The sequence below is a fragment of the Melopsittacus undulatus genome, chromosome 4 (assembly GCF_012275295.1).
Source record: "Melopsittacus undulatus isolate bMelUnd1 chromosome 4, bMelUnd1.mat.Z, whole genome shotgun sequence".
In the NCBI taxonomy this organism is placed as follows: domain Eukaryota; kingdom Metazoa; phylum Chordata; class Aves; order Psittaciformes; family Psittaculidae; genus Melopsittacus; species Melopsittacus undulatus.
Window position 1 is genome coordinate 17,401,427 of NC_047530.1, and position 17,992 is coordinate 17,419,418.

The window sequence follows — 17,992 nt, forward strand, 5'->3', positions numbered from 1 at the left end:
TTCAGCACTTAAGCAGTTGTTTTGAAGCTCTTTAGATAATGTTCAACAGCTGTTTCTTCTGTCTAATGGTTCTGAAACACCAAATGCTAACTTTTAAAAACCTTCACCTTTGAACAACAGCAAAAGTTTATTCCAGTTCCCAGCCTCCAGATTCCGTATTGGTCCCACAGTTTAAAGCAGCTTTGGACAAGAGAGGAACATGATGATACGAAAAATGAAAAGTCCTTTGTGCTGACCCCTCACAGAGCCTGTTATGATTTACACAACACACAAACGAAGGAAGAGACAGTTATTTGTGTTCCTGCTATGTGCTAAGACCACCACAAAAAAAAAAAAACCCAATATGCTCTAAGATCCTTCTTTTATTGCCATACTCATCAAGTTGTGAAACTGATGGGTGAGGTACGTGCTACAGATGATCTTGTTGGACTGCACCATTTTGTAAGGGCAAAATATGTGCGGATCTCAAGGGGGAAGAGAGAGAGAAAATGCTTCTTTTTCATGGCATGTGTCCTGTTTGCAAATGTCAAGATAATCCCAGTGGCAACAAGAGGGAGAACTTTTTACATTTAGTAACATTTATTTCTGCATTCGGTATCAAGTACATAAGTGCAAATATTCAGAGTCCATACTTAAGTCCATTTGGAACTACAGAGTATGTAATACAAATTGTAATAAATTTAACATGCTGGAACTTTCCAGTTACCATACATGTAAATCAGCCTGTCAATCCTTTACGACAAAAGTACTGGGTTTTGTTTTCTTTTTTTTTTTTGAGTTATACAAAACTGATTACCATAAGTACTGATTACTGTTTCTTTTATTTGTGCTGGAAAACACTAAAACATCAGTCTACAATTCTATATAGTTAATAAAGATGAATCCAACCAGCAACCCAGTGACGTAGAAGCAATTTTAACTATTGCATCAGTGCGCTAAGCAGGAAAGCCCCTAGCCACATGTAACATTAAAAGTTATAGAAGCAATGCCAATAGAAGAAGGAAAAACACTAAAAAAATAAAATAAAAAGGTCAATATTATTTAGGCTTTCACCAGCATGCACTTTATAAGCAACACAAAAAACCACATCTAGTACACTTTTCTCTTTACTATACTTTAGTGCTTGACACAAGTGATTGCAAATAGTCTAAGTGCAGAAGCAGCTGGGGAAAAGCACTGCTTCCAAGTTTTATGTTTCTAAGATCATGGTGTGGAGAAAATAAAAGAACAATAAATTTGCAGTAAAGTGTAAGAACAGAGCTGTTTCACTCCAGATTCCCCTATTATTCACTACTGTAGTCGATGAATTCTTGGTGTCTGCTTTACTCTGCCTTTCTCTTAGCACCTGGGATTTTAGCTTGAATCCTAGAAATAAAAAAAAAAAAAAAAGAGGATTATATGGTGAGGTAGCTGTTTCATTCCAGTGGATCCCCATTTGGAGTCTTATCCAGATGTAATCTCTAGCTTGCATTCAGTGTGTTGTCACAACAGGTGGACTAGTGTCTAATAAGAAAAAGAAGCGATGCCCTATCTGTGTGCTCTGACAGGCCCCTACTTGTAAATGGCCCAGTTTTGGGTGGTTCTTGTAATCACGGGATATGCTCAGTGATATTCTCCTCTCTTCATTATTCTACCATGGTCTATTTTATATTGGAAGTCAGGAATGAAGCAAAGAATTTTCAGTACAAATTTCTAGTCCTGCCCAAGGCTAAGGGTTTTGCAGAATAACAGAAATATTGGCTGGAAAGGATCCCTGGAAGTCTTTGAATCAAATTCCTATGTGAGGCAGGACTATCACCAAGGCCATAGCTTTGTCTTGCTGCATCTTGAAAACCTCCGAGGAAGGAGGTTCTGGCAGCTCCCTATATAGCCTGCTGTGGTCCTGTCCTAAAATCTAGTGAAAAAGTTTCTCCTAATGTTCAACATCAACCTCCTAAGTTGAATTTATGTTGTTCCTCCTTGTTATAACATCTGCCAAAACTCAGAAGGGTTTGGCTTTATCATTTTGTAACTCCCCATCAAGTACTTATAGGCTACTATGAAATCACTCCTTAGTTCCCCTCCTTGCCAGGCTAAACAAGCCCAGTTTCCTCAGCATCTCTTCATAGATCACTTGCTCTCTGTACCTCACAATTTTTTAAGTGTTTAAGGACAGGTTGGAAGATGTTTGAGCAATCTGGTCCAGTGGAAGGTGCTTTTGTGCATGGCAGCAGGGTTGGAACTAGATGAGCTTTAAGGTCTCTTCCAGCCCAAACCATTCTATGATTCTATGATTCTATTTTTAACCTTCCATTGTGTACCTGTTAGTTAGCCAGCTTCTGCAAATCTATGGATATAAACTGCTGAGATGTACAAGATCCACCTTCCAGACCAGCCACCCTGCTTCAGTAATTCTCAAGTTTTGAGAACTGTATTGAGATTCCCACTCACCCTTAGAGATTCCAGAAAAGCTTTTGATACAGGAAACACATTAGGAACTAAAGCAGACTGCTTCAAAAATTCCAGCCAGGTCTTTTGTCTGTTCCATGCTGGTTTGAAACCCTCAAGATCATGGTGCTCCCAGGTATTTTCTTTCAGTGACAGGGCAGCATTCTAATTCCCTCTTTGTTAATGGTATTATTAACTCTAAAGGACACAGACCCTGAATGCAAAACCCCAAGCTTGGAGTGGTCAGTGGGGAAGGGAGTTAACATATTCTTTCCTGTTTGTCTTGGCCAAGCAAAAGAATAGACATGTGTCTCTGGTTGGGCTGCTCCGTCCACAACCCTCCCCAAATGGCAGGAGATGTGAGAAGAATGTAGGGTTACAGCTCTGCCTTCATCTGTGCTCAGCTGAGAAGGCCTGTTTCTTCAGGGGTCTGCCCTCCCACAGTCTCTTACATTCTGGGAGCTGGGGAGGATATCATTCATCGGGCATATTGTCCCCAGGACCACTAAGCTTTTAGCCACCCCCAGTGTACCGCAACCTCACAGCAAGACTTCTGGTGAAGTCTGCTGCTGAACTCACTTTGCCACAACAGTGTTTATGTGGGTCCGCACAAGTCCCAAGTACTGATCAATCTGTGCCTGCAAAGAGCAAAGGGAGGCCAAGTCAGTCAGGCATCAAGAAGGCAGAACCACCCATTCACATAAACTATACCAAACTGACAGACTTACCTGGTACTTGTCATATACAACGGGGAGAGTAAACATAGACACCACAGCTGAGGAGAAAAAGAGCACACTGTTATATTCCTGTCTATCAGATTCCTGCAGAGAAGAGACCTACTTCAGTGACAAACACACATCATGCTACTTGGTCAGCTGATCCAATAGGGATCTTTGTGTTAGAAGCAACCTTTGCTCAAACCTTCCAAAAATGGAATTACCCATTGCTCTAGTAGCTGCAAAACCATAAACCACAAATTAGTTCTAGCAGGAGGGACAATGTAATGGGAATAATGTATATTTACCAGGAAGGGAAAAAGAAGTTGATGGTTTAACTGTGAGGAAGGCACACTGAGGATAGGCTGTTTTGTCTAAGTAGAAATCGCGAGGGAGTTAAAGTTAAAAATAGATTTTAAAAGAAATGTTGCTTTTACCCATTATCAGAAGAGTCAGGCCATTGAAGAGGGCTCCCACATAAGTCAGCAGCCACATTAGTACTGCAAACTAAATTAAAGATGGATCATTACATCACCTCCAGTGTCAGCATCCAAAGAAATTAGTTTCCTTAACTAGCTAATGTAACAGTACATTAGCCTTTTTCAGTGGAGTAATTAAGTAAAACACATTAGGAACTGGGTACTTTTACTGGGTGTATAAACCCCATTCTCCTTTCTGCTGTTCACTGCTTCTCATCCTCTTAGCTGAGCTTTCATGTGTGTTTAGGGCTTAATTGAATACATCTAGGACTCTGCATTGAGCATGACATAGGCAGATTTTTGCATCCATTTTTGATGATGGCAGGGATCATCCCATACAGGTTAGTCACAGCCCAACAGTGATGATCCCAGTAACTGAAAACTCCTGAGGCTGGGAGATGGGTACATTTTTCTAAAACTCTTTAGAGCCTAACCTATGTCTCCTCTCTTAATGATCTTCCCTTTGCTCTGAAGAACACCTATTTGGGTGTAAAGCTGAAAATAAATAATTATTTCAGAAGGAAGGGAAAGAAGACCCATAGCAGGAAATGCCACCATTAGAGGAAATCCAGATTAACAAAGCTATTAACACACTATTTTGTGGCAAAGTAGTACAAAGCATAACAGAGAGATGCTTCTAAAACTGCAGTGTGGCTAAGCTCGTCCTTTTATAATTCCTGTATTACATACCAGTAAGTTCAAAAGCAGATTGCTAAACCTCTAAACAGCTGGAAGCAAGCAACTTGGAAATCAAAAAGGACAGCAATTTTCGTATTTGGAGCTACACAAACCTAGATTTTATGGCAACATTGTCAACATGAGAAGCAGAACTTTGAAATGTAGATTGATCCTCTAGAGAAGGGTTAAAAATGTTTAAACCAATCCTACTTTTAAAGAATCCACGAGGTCCTGAACGAGAAACAGTCTCCTCAGCTCTTTGACTGTGCTGTTGACGTATAGCTGGAGACAGTCTGTGTATTTCTGAATCTGGTCCTGTGAAAGATTCATTTCCATCTCCAAGTAGGCTCTGCCAGAAACACAGGTCCAGTTACAAACCCAGGCAGGCTCACTTGTCATCCATGCTTGTGACTGTCTACCCCTTCACTCCCTTCTCCCCAGACCACGTTTTCATGCTGGAGCAACATGTCCCCTTTCCTGTAGGCACAGAGCCACCAGCACACATTGTTTTCACCTTGCATGATCCACCTCACTGGGCAATTGTGGGCTGTGCTGTGGCTGTTTGCCTCCAGCCTTGCCCTCTCCCCATACAGAGCCTGGTCTTAAGGGGTTCTCTCTTTAATCCACCCAAAGGGAGATACATAATCCTCTCTGGATGGAGGCTCCCCACAAAGTTCTGTGCAACACTGCTGTGGCAGCCTTTGGAGGAACGAAAGCTGCTGTCTGGCCATGTATCACCTTTGGCAGCAGCGCACCTTCTATCTCCTCCATCCTCTCCCTCCCCTGTACTTCGCTCTGAGCTATGCCCATGTCATGAGTTGCATCTCAGAACTGACCCAAGTGAAACAGAAGGACCAGCACCCCAACAAGACTTTTTTTTAAAACCAGTTCCATGACCTGGTTTATCAACTTGTTGGCAGAGGAGAGGAGAAAGCATTGGTGCTTTCCTGGAGCAAACCACCCAGACCCTAAAGAGCGTGGGGAAGGCATTGATATTGGCACCAGCACCACCACCGAGGGTAATGAATTGCCACATCACAGCCAAGCAGTGCTGGAGAAAAGATATAAATAGTTTTCCTCTATGCCAAATATACTCCTGCTTGAAGAGATACGGTATTATCTTTAGCTGTAATTAAACTATTTTTCTATGTTTTCTGCAAATTTTATGGATCTTTTGAATTTCAAAAAAAAGAATTCCCATGTCTCAGAGGACAACGGGTTTTGTATTGTTTGTTTTCCCCCAGGATCTGAGCCAATACAGACTTACATATGTTGAGACACTGGACAACAGAAACAAATATTTTCCCTGTTTTCATCAAGAAAAGAATTTTATCCATTATAAAAGCAGCAGGTAAAGAAACTTGAATTGCCAGTGGGAATAGATCCTTTGCAAGGTAAGTGGCCCCTGGCCATTACTTCAAAGCACTCACTTGAAGGGGTGGCCCTCGTCTGTCTTCTGAACAGCCTGTAGGACCGATTTGTAGATTCTGAAGCTAATGGTGGCCGAGAGGCCAGCAAGGGCCAGATAGGCCACGACGCTGACAACGCTGAACTGGGTCAGGGAGAAGAGCAGCAGCAGGAGGCTGCCAAAGACGATCCCTGTCTGCTTGATGTCACGCCAATACAACAGGTCGATAGCTGGAGAGAGAAAACCAACATGTTAAAGGCAGGAGATAGAAGAGCAGGATGGCCGCAATGGCCACTGCGATGCTCAGAGCCCTTGCAGAAGGAAGGAGTGATGCTCCTGCTAACATCAGTATCAACAGAAACTCCTCAACAGAAGCAGTAATGTGAGTTCTGCAATGTGCTGAGGAAATTACAAGCAATGACCTACTTCAAATCCTTGTATTCCATGTATCTGTGTTTTGGTTAGATAAGATTGATGAATACTTTCAACCACAGCGCAGTGGGTCTCTTACAGCAGCAAGGTAAATGCAAGTGGGGGGTTGTCTTGTTGCTAGGATTGTATGGAAGTTTTCAACCTAGCTTGCATTTCCTTACTCTGTGTCATGGTTTAAGCCCAGCCAGTAACTCAGAACCACACAGACGCTCGCTTATTTCCCCTCCACTTCCTCCCCCTGCTCCCGGAGGGATGGGGAGGAGAATCGAAAGAATGTAACTCCCACGGGTTGAGATAAGAATGGTCCAGTAACTATGGTATAACACAAACCAGTACTGCTACCACCAATAATAACGATGTTTATGATGGCCTGGCTTTACAAATGAAGATTTGGGAAGGGCTTTACCCATGCTTACTACAAGCGCTATGAGGACTAAAAGGGCATCACTGCATCAGCTACTGAGACTGAGAAAAACAACTGCTACTGCTGAACCCAGGGCACTCTAGAAACTCTGAATTGGTTTTATTATGTCACCAGTCCAAACGCTTGATCAAAACATTTTCAATTTTTGGTTGTTTATAAATGAGTGCAAAAGTTTGGGATTAGTCACAACAAAGCACTTTCCCAATCAAAGTTTTGAGAATATGGTTTGTTTATTTCATAAGTTTTGAGAAAGCAAAAGACTCCTGGTTTTACCACTGCTTAATAGTTACACAGTAGGAAGAACCCATTTTTCAGATGGGGCCTTACAATACAGAATAAATGCTACAAAAATCCAACCACCTCAGAAATATATATATATAAAAAAGCTTTCTGCTTGTGAGATAACTTCCCTTGTTTAGGTCCATGGGAGGTGGTAGTTAGAAGAAAGCAAGTGCAGAAAACCATGTTCAACCAATATATTTTTACATTTAAAAGCAGTTAATAATGACAGTGTTTTTCACCCAGTTTGTATAGTTGTTCCAGACCCTTTAGTATACCATCTTACCATCAAGAGTAGCCACTATAAATGCAAAATTTTATGAAATGATTGATAAAAATACAGTCCACAAAGAGGAATTTAATTTCTGTACATCCACACCCTGCTTCTGAGAGGGCTCTTCATCCAGCCAAAGGACATGCTCATGACAATCTAAACAAAACAGTTTTAATTTCACACACTGCACAAGTCCTCATGAACAGCTTGAACACACCACCAGCCAAACAGATTTCATGGATGCCACTTGTCAAATCATCCTGAACAAAGAATAAATTCAGGAAAATTGCAATCTGTCAAAAAACCCATCCCACAAATACGAAAAGGAACAAAATTAATCCAGCCTAGTAGTTCTTAGCATCTAATCTCCGAAACCTGTGAGTCACCATGGCATGTTTGCCTTTAGTCAATGAGCTATATTACTCACTACTATCACACATATTAGCATTGCTTTTCAAAGTAATGGACTTGAATACAGAATTGCTATTATCGAGCTCTTTTCTCTTCATGAAACATCCCACTATATTCTCCATCAATATACACAATACCTCTTCCATATTTTTAAATGCCAGCCCTCAGCACTGGGCCTGTGACCATAGCATGCAAGAAAGAGCTGCATGGAAGGCAAGGGATGGGGGACATTAGTGACATATGCTGGGGTACTGGGTGCTGACTTTACAAATTGGGGACCAGGCCAGGGTCTTTCCACATATATGCCCAGGTTTCCTTCCTACAGAAACCCAGGGGCATGGACTAGGGAATGCTCCAAAAATGCACTTGCAGCATAGTCAGAGCATGCACCTATGTCAGGGAATTTGGCAGCATCACAAATTGCTTACGGTATCAGAGTGCTGGAGTATGCAACTTGCAAACCATCCTTACAAAATGGCATCCAGTACACAAGTATGCAGGTTTTACCATTTTTCATACTCTCTTTCAGTCAAGGCACTGCAAAATTCTGTACCACAACATAGCAAATGGCGTGCTTTTACCAGCAAGCATTTTGACAGGCAGTATTCTTCACAGCACAGTCATTTTTGTGCTTAAAAATTTCATGGTCAGAGGATGATATTGGAAATTTGTACAAATCTCATTTTTTAATTAACTTGAATTTTATACCACATAATAAAATAAGCACAGGTGAGCTCATGCAGGATGTTGTGCTTGGAACATCATCTTCTGATTAAAGAAAAATGCCACACACCAGGGAAAAACACTATGTGGGACACAGGTAATAGGCAAACAAATGAGAACTGAGCCAGAAAGTACAAAAGACAACTTATGTAGACTTCTCTAACACAATTCCAACTGATGATAAGACCCAAAGTGAGCAACTAAGACCTTTCTCTTTCCTTTGAGCATCTTCCACCTCGTATTCCTGTGACTGGAAGTGGGCTGTATTCTCATGCAGAAAGATGCCTAACTGCATTTTCCCCTTCCCCTCAACACGGAAGATGCTGAATGACTCAAGACTGACTTAACCAAGTGTGTGTATGTCCTGAAATATGCTTCTTTCTTCTGTGAAATGACTGGGATATTTACTAAGCTGTATAAAATGAGGAAAGGCTTGTCACAATTCAGAGTGAGACAGAGAGAGGCCAAATGACACAGTTCTGGGGATACCTGCATGCATGAGAGAGGAGACAAAAAGGCAGCTGGCTTCTTTCACCAGCCAAATGAGATGTGGGAGAGAGTGATCCTGTGTCTTTTACACCTGAGGCAAACATTCCCATGTGCATAGAAAAAAATATGTGCCAACTGCTAGGTAGAAAATCTCAGTAGAGAGGAAGGAGATACGAGTTGAATGATTTTTATGTGGTTGTTCAGGTGCCCAGGTCCAGCCTGGGAATACACACACTCACACCCTGCTGCCTGCACTAGCTCAAGTTAGGATTTTCAAGGGCAGGAACCAAATCCGCCTTTTCCTTGTCTCCCCTGCAGGAACGGAGAGCTGTGGCACTTCTGCCATGTCCAGCTGTTCAGGCCAGATTTGCCACTCCTTCAGCCATTCCTCCTCTTCTCCCTTAGGGAGAAGGGGGTGAGCCAAACCACCTTGCAAAAGGCAGTGCAAGAGAGAGATGAACCTCATGGTTCCTTGTGCAAGGAAAGGGGAGAAGGAGCGTTCAGAGCTAGAAATCAGTGGAGACTTTAGGAGTACAGCCATGGTCCCTGGGCTTCCTTGGAGAAAGCAGTAATTTTTTTGGCTGACAGCCCTCAGGGATTTGAGCTGAATCAGTTCCCCTGATTTAAGAATTTTATGAATTTAGATGCTGCTGAAAACACCTGAGCTATGTATCAGAGGCATGTTCGCTCCTTTAGTTGCAGCTGCAGTCACTTCACTGGGTGTAGAATCCCCTAGCTGGTATTGTTTGCCTGGCTTCCTCAGGTTGCCATTTTCTTCTGTAATTACTTTACACAAGAAGAAAAGTACCTGTCACATCAGTGTCTGGTCTTGTAAACAAATACCAAGGGGCAAAGGAATGATGCCAGGTTGGATGGGGCTTTCAGCAACCTGGTCTAGGGGGAAGTCCCTACCCCTGGCTAGGGGATTGGAACTAGATGGTCTTTAAAGTCCCTTCCCACCCAAACTATTCTATGATTCCATGACTCCATGAAATTTGCTCCTTCACCACCAGGTGAACCAAGAAGTGGGTGCATCAACCCTCTCCATACAATTTTTTAATTATTATTATTCTGAATGGGATGAAGTTGTTCACCACATTTATGTGTCTGCATTGAATTTCATCTCATCCTATATATGAATATAATATAAAACTGATTAAGATAGCTAACAACTCCCTCAAACACCTGCTGACCCCTCAGATTTACTGCCCTTAACAGGTCATAGAATAAAAGGTCCTAGAGTGGTGAAGGGACCTGTAAGCTCTGGGTGTGTTGCAAACATGGTGTATGTATGTGAGTGTGTGTGCACGCACTGCGCAGACCTGACTACAATGGCATTGATTCTGAGCAATGCATGCTGAATATGCATGAAGCAGGAGGCTGGTGCCATGCGAGCCTGTCGATATGTGATGTGCATACAGTTGGACAGTGAGTCCAACTGCTTGGCTAAGCAAGATATACTGCTGAGAACTGAAATGGCAACTTCAAACCTCCTCAGGTTTGCAGCTAGGATTTGCAAACAGGGTTTGGAAAACAGGAACTGAAATCAGCCTTGGTTCATGGAGGTTTGGGTTCCTTCTGTTTTAAAAATCACAACTGTAAAATCCAGACCATTGCCATTAACATGCAGAAGCTGTTCAGCTCTAGCTTGCCATGATCTCCCTTTAGCCTCCTGGAAGGAGAGAAGCAGTGTCGGTCACTGCACTCTTTCCAGTACAATACACCAGAGCCCTGGCTCATTTGTGGAGGTATAAAAGGACTCTGGGTTTTGCCAGAACTGCCTCAGGCTCAAAAGTATTTGTATTTAGTAAGGAGGATTTGCCAGACATCTCTAAGACAGCAGTGCTGCAGGTCACTGCAACTGCCTTTGAAGAATTTTTCTAGAGAAGCATGTCTGATGAGCTATTCATCTGAAAGTATCGCCTGCCCATGTTTTTTAAATGACAGCAGAACTTGTAAAATGCTACTCAAGTAGCCTTCTATTTGAAAGAAAAAGTTTTCAAGGGTGCCAAATCACCACCTCAGCTATACTTTATCTCATTTATTTATCATTTATTTATTTACCTCATTTATACCTTTATCTCATTAAACTAATGTGAGTCATCCATCTAGGGCCAACACCCAGACTAAAAATGCACAAAGGTAAACTCTACGATACAAGCAACCATTTGTTAATATGAGTAGCTGGTAAGTACCCATATTCGTGATGGAAGCGAAAACTAACCTTGCAAATATAAGTAACAGCAGCAGCACACAATGCTTAGGTCAGCCAGGAACTGCTCCTGAGTACAGTGTCTGGAAGATCTCCCAGCTCTCAACAGGCTTTCAGCAGAAAATGTTTCTGCTCATCAATATTTGACATAAAAAAAAACCCCAAAAGACAGACCTGGGGGGCTAGAAAGGGCAGTGCTGGAGGTAAGGGGTGAACAACTTAAGACAGCCAAAGTAGACTAAATAGTGGTGCTCCTGAATCCATTCTCCCTGAGAGCTGGAGGAAACATGAGGGCAGGGCTCTGGTGGTCTACATCATCTCCAGAAGCACCATGGTGTGGGGCAACTGCAGCCCAAGGCTCTTGAGCAGAGATCTCAGAGGGAGAATAGAGGATTCAAACTAACCTGTAAATAAAATGTCCTCATACTTTCACACTCCTGCATGTTATGTTTTTGAAAAACATTTCTGAAACAGAAAAAGGAATCTTTCCATTCCATGTCTCAAAGAAAGCATTTTAACATGAAAATTAATGAAGATCAATGGAGCACAGACTGGACAATTCACATCTTTCACAGCTTCTCCCTCCCTGCCTCTGAAAACTTCTGTTCTCTCCTTCTTACCATGCCAGTTTTTCCTCTACTGGAGCAACTGTATGAAAAATGAACATTCATCAAGAGCATGTACATGGAACCTATTACAAAAAGTGTGTGCAAACCCCTTGTATCCAGCCTTAAACGAGGTCCTTGTGCCTTGATGACTGAATAAAAGGTTATATGCTCTTCTTCATTCATTTATTAGCATACTAATAACACCTTTGGATGTGAGCAAGTTGCCTTCCACATAATGGAGTTCCTACTGGGCCTCTGTAGGAGGTAACATCAATTGGTTGTACAGCTTAATTCCCTATGTAGTATTAGTAGTAACTTGAAGTGAGGAAAACCTACACACAGCCTTTAATTCTGTATACAGATACAGTATAGTATTATGATTCCATAAATATAAATGACTTCATAAGGCATATCTCAGACTACTGGAATTGAAAAGATCAGGAAACATATTTTAATAAGGACAATCTTCTTTATAGCATTGTCACAATAACATTTGACAGAAATGCAACAAAACTGTAAGTCTTTGAATAGGGTCACACTCAAAGAAATTCCAATTTGCAGCTTTAACCACAAGCTGCAGAACCAGGCTTTCCCTTTTCTTCCCAGTGAAGGAGCCAATGTGGTCATTGCTCTGCTCCCCACAACAGATCTGAGTCAAATACAATACAGATGGATACACCATCTAATGAGCAGTCTGGTGCCTTCAGGAGACTGCTGTGATTAACAGCAGAGCCAAGACAAAATATCTGTGCTGCTTCATGAGGCTTCTCTCCTTATCCTTTATCTCTAGCCTTGAGAGATCTTGCTATATTTCTAACTCTTGTACACACTTTGTTTATTAACCTCCTTGTTCTCAGCTCAGCTTTATACCTTTATCACCCACCTGCCCCAAGACTCAACTCGAAAGTTCAGACTTCCTTGCTCCCCCAACTCTGATGAGACGAGACCTGGAGCAGAAATAGGACCAGGGAAAAATCTATATATAGGATGCCCTTCACATTATATCCTATTCCACCTGCAAGATCAAGATGGGAGCAAAAAAGTATCGATTGACTATCATATGTGAGGAATCAGAGTAGGTTTGGGTTGCAATAAGAAGACGATTGGCAATAAAAAATCAGCCTTACAACCATGCTGCAAACAAGTCTAATGCATTATTATTGTTATTATTATAATTTTCACAAGAAGATGCTTTAAGACCAGGATTTAGTAGAGTGGCAGGAGAAAGCCTCCTTAACACACCTCTTGCTCATCAAATTATATCACTACCTGCCTTGGCCAGTTTCTGTGAAGGATGTAATTGCTGTCACCCTAAGTGAGCAGAAACCAAAGGGACCAAGCAGACGCTGTGAATGCAGTCTCTGAATACATATAATGCTATGAAAATGTTCAGATGTTCCTGAGATGCCCCTGAACCAAGATAACAGACTTGGACCCTTCCTAACTATAGCCAAACATTTGAAAATATGCAGATTTTCAAAATTAATTGCTCAGAACTATGTTGTTTCTGAACATTAAATAGAACAGGGAGAGAATATCCCTTCTACTATCAAAAAAGCCTCACCAAACCTTACTTCCCGGAGATTTAAGGAAAGCAAAAGCAGCCCTCCAACACTGCCTTCAACTAATGCCCCACCATCACCCTCTTGCTAAAGTTTAAATGACTCTAAAAGATGAAAAGCAAATCTGAAAGCGGAAAAAAAAATTACAAATTTAATTTAAATTTCACAGGAAAACAACTGTGAAATTAGGGAGTCAATTCCACATAAATTAGCATACTTTTGTGAATATTAGCTAAATTGGTTACATCAGGTTATGGTTTGGTTCCAAGATTTTATCTCTACCAAGGTCCAACATAAGAACCAACTACTGGGACAAATCGTTAGATGGTAAAAAGAGGGATTGCTCATCTGAACAAGACATGTGGATCCCAGCTGAGAGTTCAGCCCACAGTATTTTCTGGAAAGCACTCAAGGTACCAGCTGGCTGAAGGTATATTCTCATGATAATAGCTGTAATTAGACTAAAGAACTGTCAATAAAATTATAGATTAACAGCATGCACCAATATTATTGCCATTGAATTTCTTTATCAGTCCGAAAGTGGGGAACGTTGCCATGAATGGTGCAGCTTCTCAACACTCTTCGGAAATCAATTGATATATCAGTCAAGGATATATCAACTGACATCAAGTCAATCTAGACAATCAGCAAGGAAGCTGGTTGTCTAGAAACAACTGCCAGGAAAATGCCACTCAGTAACTCTAGTCCCAGTGGAGTTATGTCATCTAGATGGATTGGTGAAGTCTGCAGTCCTTTCCTACATTAAGTTATAATTATAATGTGGATAATATTTAGTATCATTTCTATGAACAGTTCACAGGCCTTTTTCTCTGCATCTTTTAGATTTTCTTTTTAATAAGTCTTGCACGAAGTTGAAGCTGCAGGAACAAGCATGCCACTTATGACCACCCAAGAGCTGGCATGTAGAAGAAATAGTGGAAGAGGGAATACTCATGGGGACCAGTGCATTGTCATCAAACAGCTTCACCAATTGGGGTGCAAAAACCATACTAATCTTCCTACTCTCTGGTTAGGTGTGGGGATGAGTCCTGCCAAGCTGGGCCGAGTTTCTGGCAAAGGCACAGAGACTCCACCACCTGAACCTGAAGGCACACCTCATCCAGCAGCTCCCCACTAGAAGCTGTGCACTGTGATGCATCACACAACTGTCACTGGCTATAGGTTGTTACACAGAGGCCCACATCGACCAGCATGACCAGTTGCTCATGAATTATGCATGGCTCCATTCCAGCCTACTTCAAATGCATCACCTTCCAATGCAAAAGATGCTTTGGGTGTGGAAGTCTGCTGCAATTCCCCAAAGCCAACTATGATAACATTTTGAATGAAGCATAGGCCCAGTAGGGGCAAATTACTCTCCCGTACCCCTGAGGGGCCGTATCATGAATTACTATTGATATAATCACTCTGAACCTGCAGGGTGGACAGGTAAAACACACTGCAATATTTCTAAGTCTATGCAGCAGTATCAGTTGCTTCATTGCAAGGAACATAAAAGTGTGTTAATTTAGTGGGCAAAGCCGAGACTTCACCAAATGTCCCACAGCTTCTTAAGAACCCCACTCAATTTTACACCAATTATAAGTACTATAAGATCAAATCAATGATACAGCTAGTGGTAGGTTTGACTGCCTTTAATTAAAACTTATGTTAACCTCAATATTGTATCTTCATAATTTCAGTTAAAATATGCTCTGTATTTATTGAGGTTGCATCTCCATCTCTTATGTTCACATATTCCAGAGCTTTCAGAGAGGAATCATAATTCCATTGATAATGAAGCTGGCAAAATTATACAACTCCAGGTTTGCAAGAAACTGATATTCGGGGTTGAGATAGAGACTACATGAATAATAGATACTGAAAGAATCAATGAATCAAGCCTTTATCAATTCTTCTGAATTTTAAATTTCTTCTATTTTATCTGGGACTGATCAAAGAATTTTGCTGACAGAAATAATACTCTATGACTATTTCATGTTTGCTGCAGGATCATTTTTGAATCATAAAGCACCACCCAGGAGAAAGAAAAAGATATGCAAATGATGGGGAAGTGAGGCAAGTGATTTATTTTAGCTGCGTTGACTTTTTCAGGTCTGGGTTTTTTTCCAAATCAGCATGGGGCATATTGTGTCATTTAATTTTCAGGAAATCTACCTCAGTTTCAAAAAGGAAAGTACAGAAGGAGAGAAAGCCCACTATTATTTATTAATAATTATTGATTAAATAAATAGCACTATGCTCTTTGTTATTCCCCTCCTTTTAATTTGTGACTTTTTTTTCTGATGAAGAGGGAAAATATTCAGTTTGCCTCTAAATACAGGTGGTTCAGCAATCTGACTCAGCAAATTAATGCTTTTATAAGGATCAGCAAAATATTGAGCCTTTTTGGAAACAAACCAAACAAAAAACCCAAACCCCACGTAACAAGGAAGTTTATCTGCAAAGCTCAGACAAAAAGATCCTGAAGTCTGGTTGTGGCTCTCCTGTATAAGCTTAATGAAAAATGAATGAAGCAATCCTCTAGATATCCTATAGATAGAAACTTTATTAAGCTATGGAAAGCCCGAGCTGCTGGAGGCTGTCATATAACAGGTGCATCTGTTTACCTTCCAGCTACTCATCCTCCTTAAAAAAAACCCCTCAGACTATAAACACAATTAGGTGCTGAATTAAGACTGGAAAAATATCACCTCCCCCGAGACAAGCGTCTGTCTGAAAGATCTCCCCCTGCCCTGCCCTCTCCTCCCCTCCGCTCCCCCGGAAAACACTTTTGGGAGGTTTTCTGGCTTCTGTTACATTAAGCTGTGCTTACAAAATTATGTCTGCAAGCATCTTGGACCCTCTAATGAGATGATGCTATAGAGTAATCTCTCTCCCAGGGACCCTGTTGAAAGCATCAACATTATGTACTGACTATTCAGCATAAACACCTATCTTAAAATTAAAAAAATACACTCAAACAAAGCCTGCCCAAAGCAGACAGCCGCCTGCCTGGCAGGATCAGCCGCTAGCTTTTCTTCCTCTAATCTGCCCACTGAGCAGCGTCAGAGAGACTGTCTTTTATCAAAACAAAGGCTGGATGCTGGCTGGGAAGTGTGAAGCCGACTAAAAATGGCTGAAAAGCTGTCCAAGGCACCCGGGAAGGTAGCCAGCCCCACCCAGCACAGACACCGACCTGCTCAAAAAAAGCTGAAAATAAGCCCAAAAGGGAGATGCTATTGTTCCCCTCACCTCCTCAGCAGCAAGACAACATCATCACAGTACTTTGCCCTGAATGGCTCCGCAGAGTGCTTGAAAGCATAACGAAAGGATTATTTCTTTTTAAGCAATCCTACAGCTAAGTACGAAGCGGGTGGCAGTGCCACGGATGCCTCGGTACTATCGCACTTCTTGCCGAAGCTGCGTTTTCTTTGTGTCGACGCTAGGCTAAACCCTCGCTATGGGTGTGTCCACAGGCAGGATGCACCCAGGCGCCTAACGCAACCGCCTCGAACCCTCACGAGCCAGAGCCTGCACAAATTCACCATCACCCAGCTTTCCTAAAGCCCAAAGGGTATAAAATCAATCCAGAGGCAACCCGATGGAGAGAGTCGGGGATGAGAAATGAAATTACTAAGAGCAAGGGAGGATGCTTTGGAAATGAGCTGTAAGGTGGGAAGGATGTATCCTGGACGCTTTCAGGGTGAGACAGCTGGAGATGGGAGAAATATATTCAATGAACAGAATTAAGGGATTTTTTATCTTTCTTTCTTAAATTACCCCCAAAGAAAAATTTCACAGGGAGGGAGAGAAAACAGCATGCAAAGGCCCGCAGGTGAACAATGCAAAAATGGTTGGATCCTGCCTTTGCCTCCTCTGACATGCAGTCTTTCTAGCATGCAACACTAGAATAGATATAATACCCTGACATTTCCAGTTGCTCCAAAGACAGTCCATCTTGGTGGAATCAGCACTGGCTTGCATCTCGGAGAGCTGAGGAATTGCTGGTCCTTTCGTCGGAGGCACTGCGTTACCAGTCAGGCATTCCTGAGCATGGGTGGGTTAGCGGGTATCGCTCCCGTCTCCCCGCTCGGCTCCGGACTGATGCTGTAAGCAGCACAGGCGGAGGGGGGAGGGCATATTGTACGCGCTGCGGTCTCCACTGCAGCAAATCAGCAGTGTGATGTGGTTGCCCTAGGGAGCAGGCTCCTTTGAAAAGGGGATGCAGTCCCCTTTCAAATCAAAAGCTTGTGCTTGGCAGCTTAGCCTCCTAAGCCATGGAAATGGTTAAGGCAACCTGACGGCAAAGAAATAAAAACAAATTGGGTGTGGGTGGAAGGGTGCAGGGGGTGGGGGGGTGGGCAGCATTTTCTATGTAGCTGTATGGTTGTGACTATTCATGTTCCAGAAATTTCTTGAGAGTGATGAATCTGGTGCTTTCTTGTGTTTTTTTTTTTGGTTTGTTTTTTTTTTGTGGGCCAAATTTCACCCAGCCCCTCTAGGTTTCAATACCCCCTTCTCATCTGCCCATCTCTGTGATGTCAGGGAGCAGGCAGAAGAAAACTAAGGTCAGAATCTGACCCCAATACAGCAACCCCCATTTTGCTATTTTTGGACAAAACTGTTCTAGAAATAGAAGAGCAGAATACCCACACTACCAGGATCACCCTTCTCCCCTGCAGATATGAGTACCTGCAGACACAGGGTGACCCACACGGCCTCCCAGCCCCTCATGCCAAGCCCTGCTACACCAGGATGCCAAGATTAGGATGCACAGTGTATGGGCACTGCCTCCTCTTGCTGCTCAAAATGCTGCATAAACCAGGATTGTAGGTGTAAGAGTGCAGGTAAATGGGACAATTTGGGG

The 17,992-nt window shown here is 42.2% G+C and overlaps 1 protein-coding gene across 1 annotated transcript; it reads right to left on the reverse strand.

Annotated features, from left to right (window-relative positions):
- Window positions 1–557: 557 nt before the first annotated feature.
- RTN1 (reticulon 1) lies at window positions 558–17,356 on the reverse strand. The gene is made up of 7 exons (XM_005149629.3): window positions 17,049–17,356; window positions 5,731–5,938; window positions 4,511–4,649; window positions 3,581–3,650; window positions 3,156–3,202; window positions 3,007–3,065; window positions 558–1,365 (listed from the first exon to the last, which is right to left on the reverse strand). The coding sequence occupies exons 1-7, from the start codon at window positions 17,107–17,109 to the stop codon at window positions 1,323–1,325; spliced, it is 627 nt and encodes a 208-aa protein (XP_005149686.1). The 5' UTR covers window positions 17,110–17,356; the 3' UTR covers window positions 558–1,322.
- Between the last annotated feature and the right edge of the window lie 636 nt (window positions 17,357–17,992).

Coding starts and splice junctions, on each gene's coding strand:
- RTN1 (XM_005149629.3), bottom strand. CDS start 17,109: ATGCAAGCCAGTGCTGATTCCACCAAGATGGACTGTCTTTGGAGCAAC. Junction 5,939..17,048: donor GAGCAACTGGAAATGTCAGG/GTATTATATCTA, acceptor TTCTCTCTCCAG/CTATCGACCTGTTGTATTGG. Junction 3,066..3,155: donor TTGTATATGACAAGTACCAG/GTAAGTCTGTCA, acceptor TGCTCTTTGCAG/GCACAGATTGATCAGTACTT.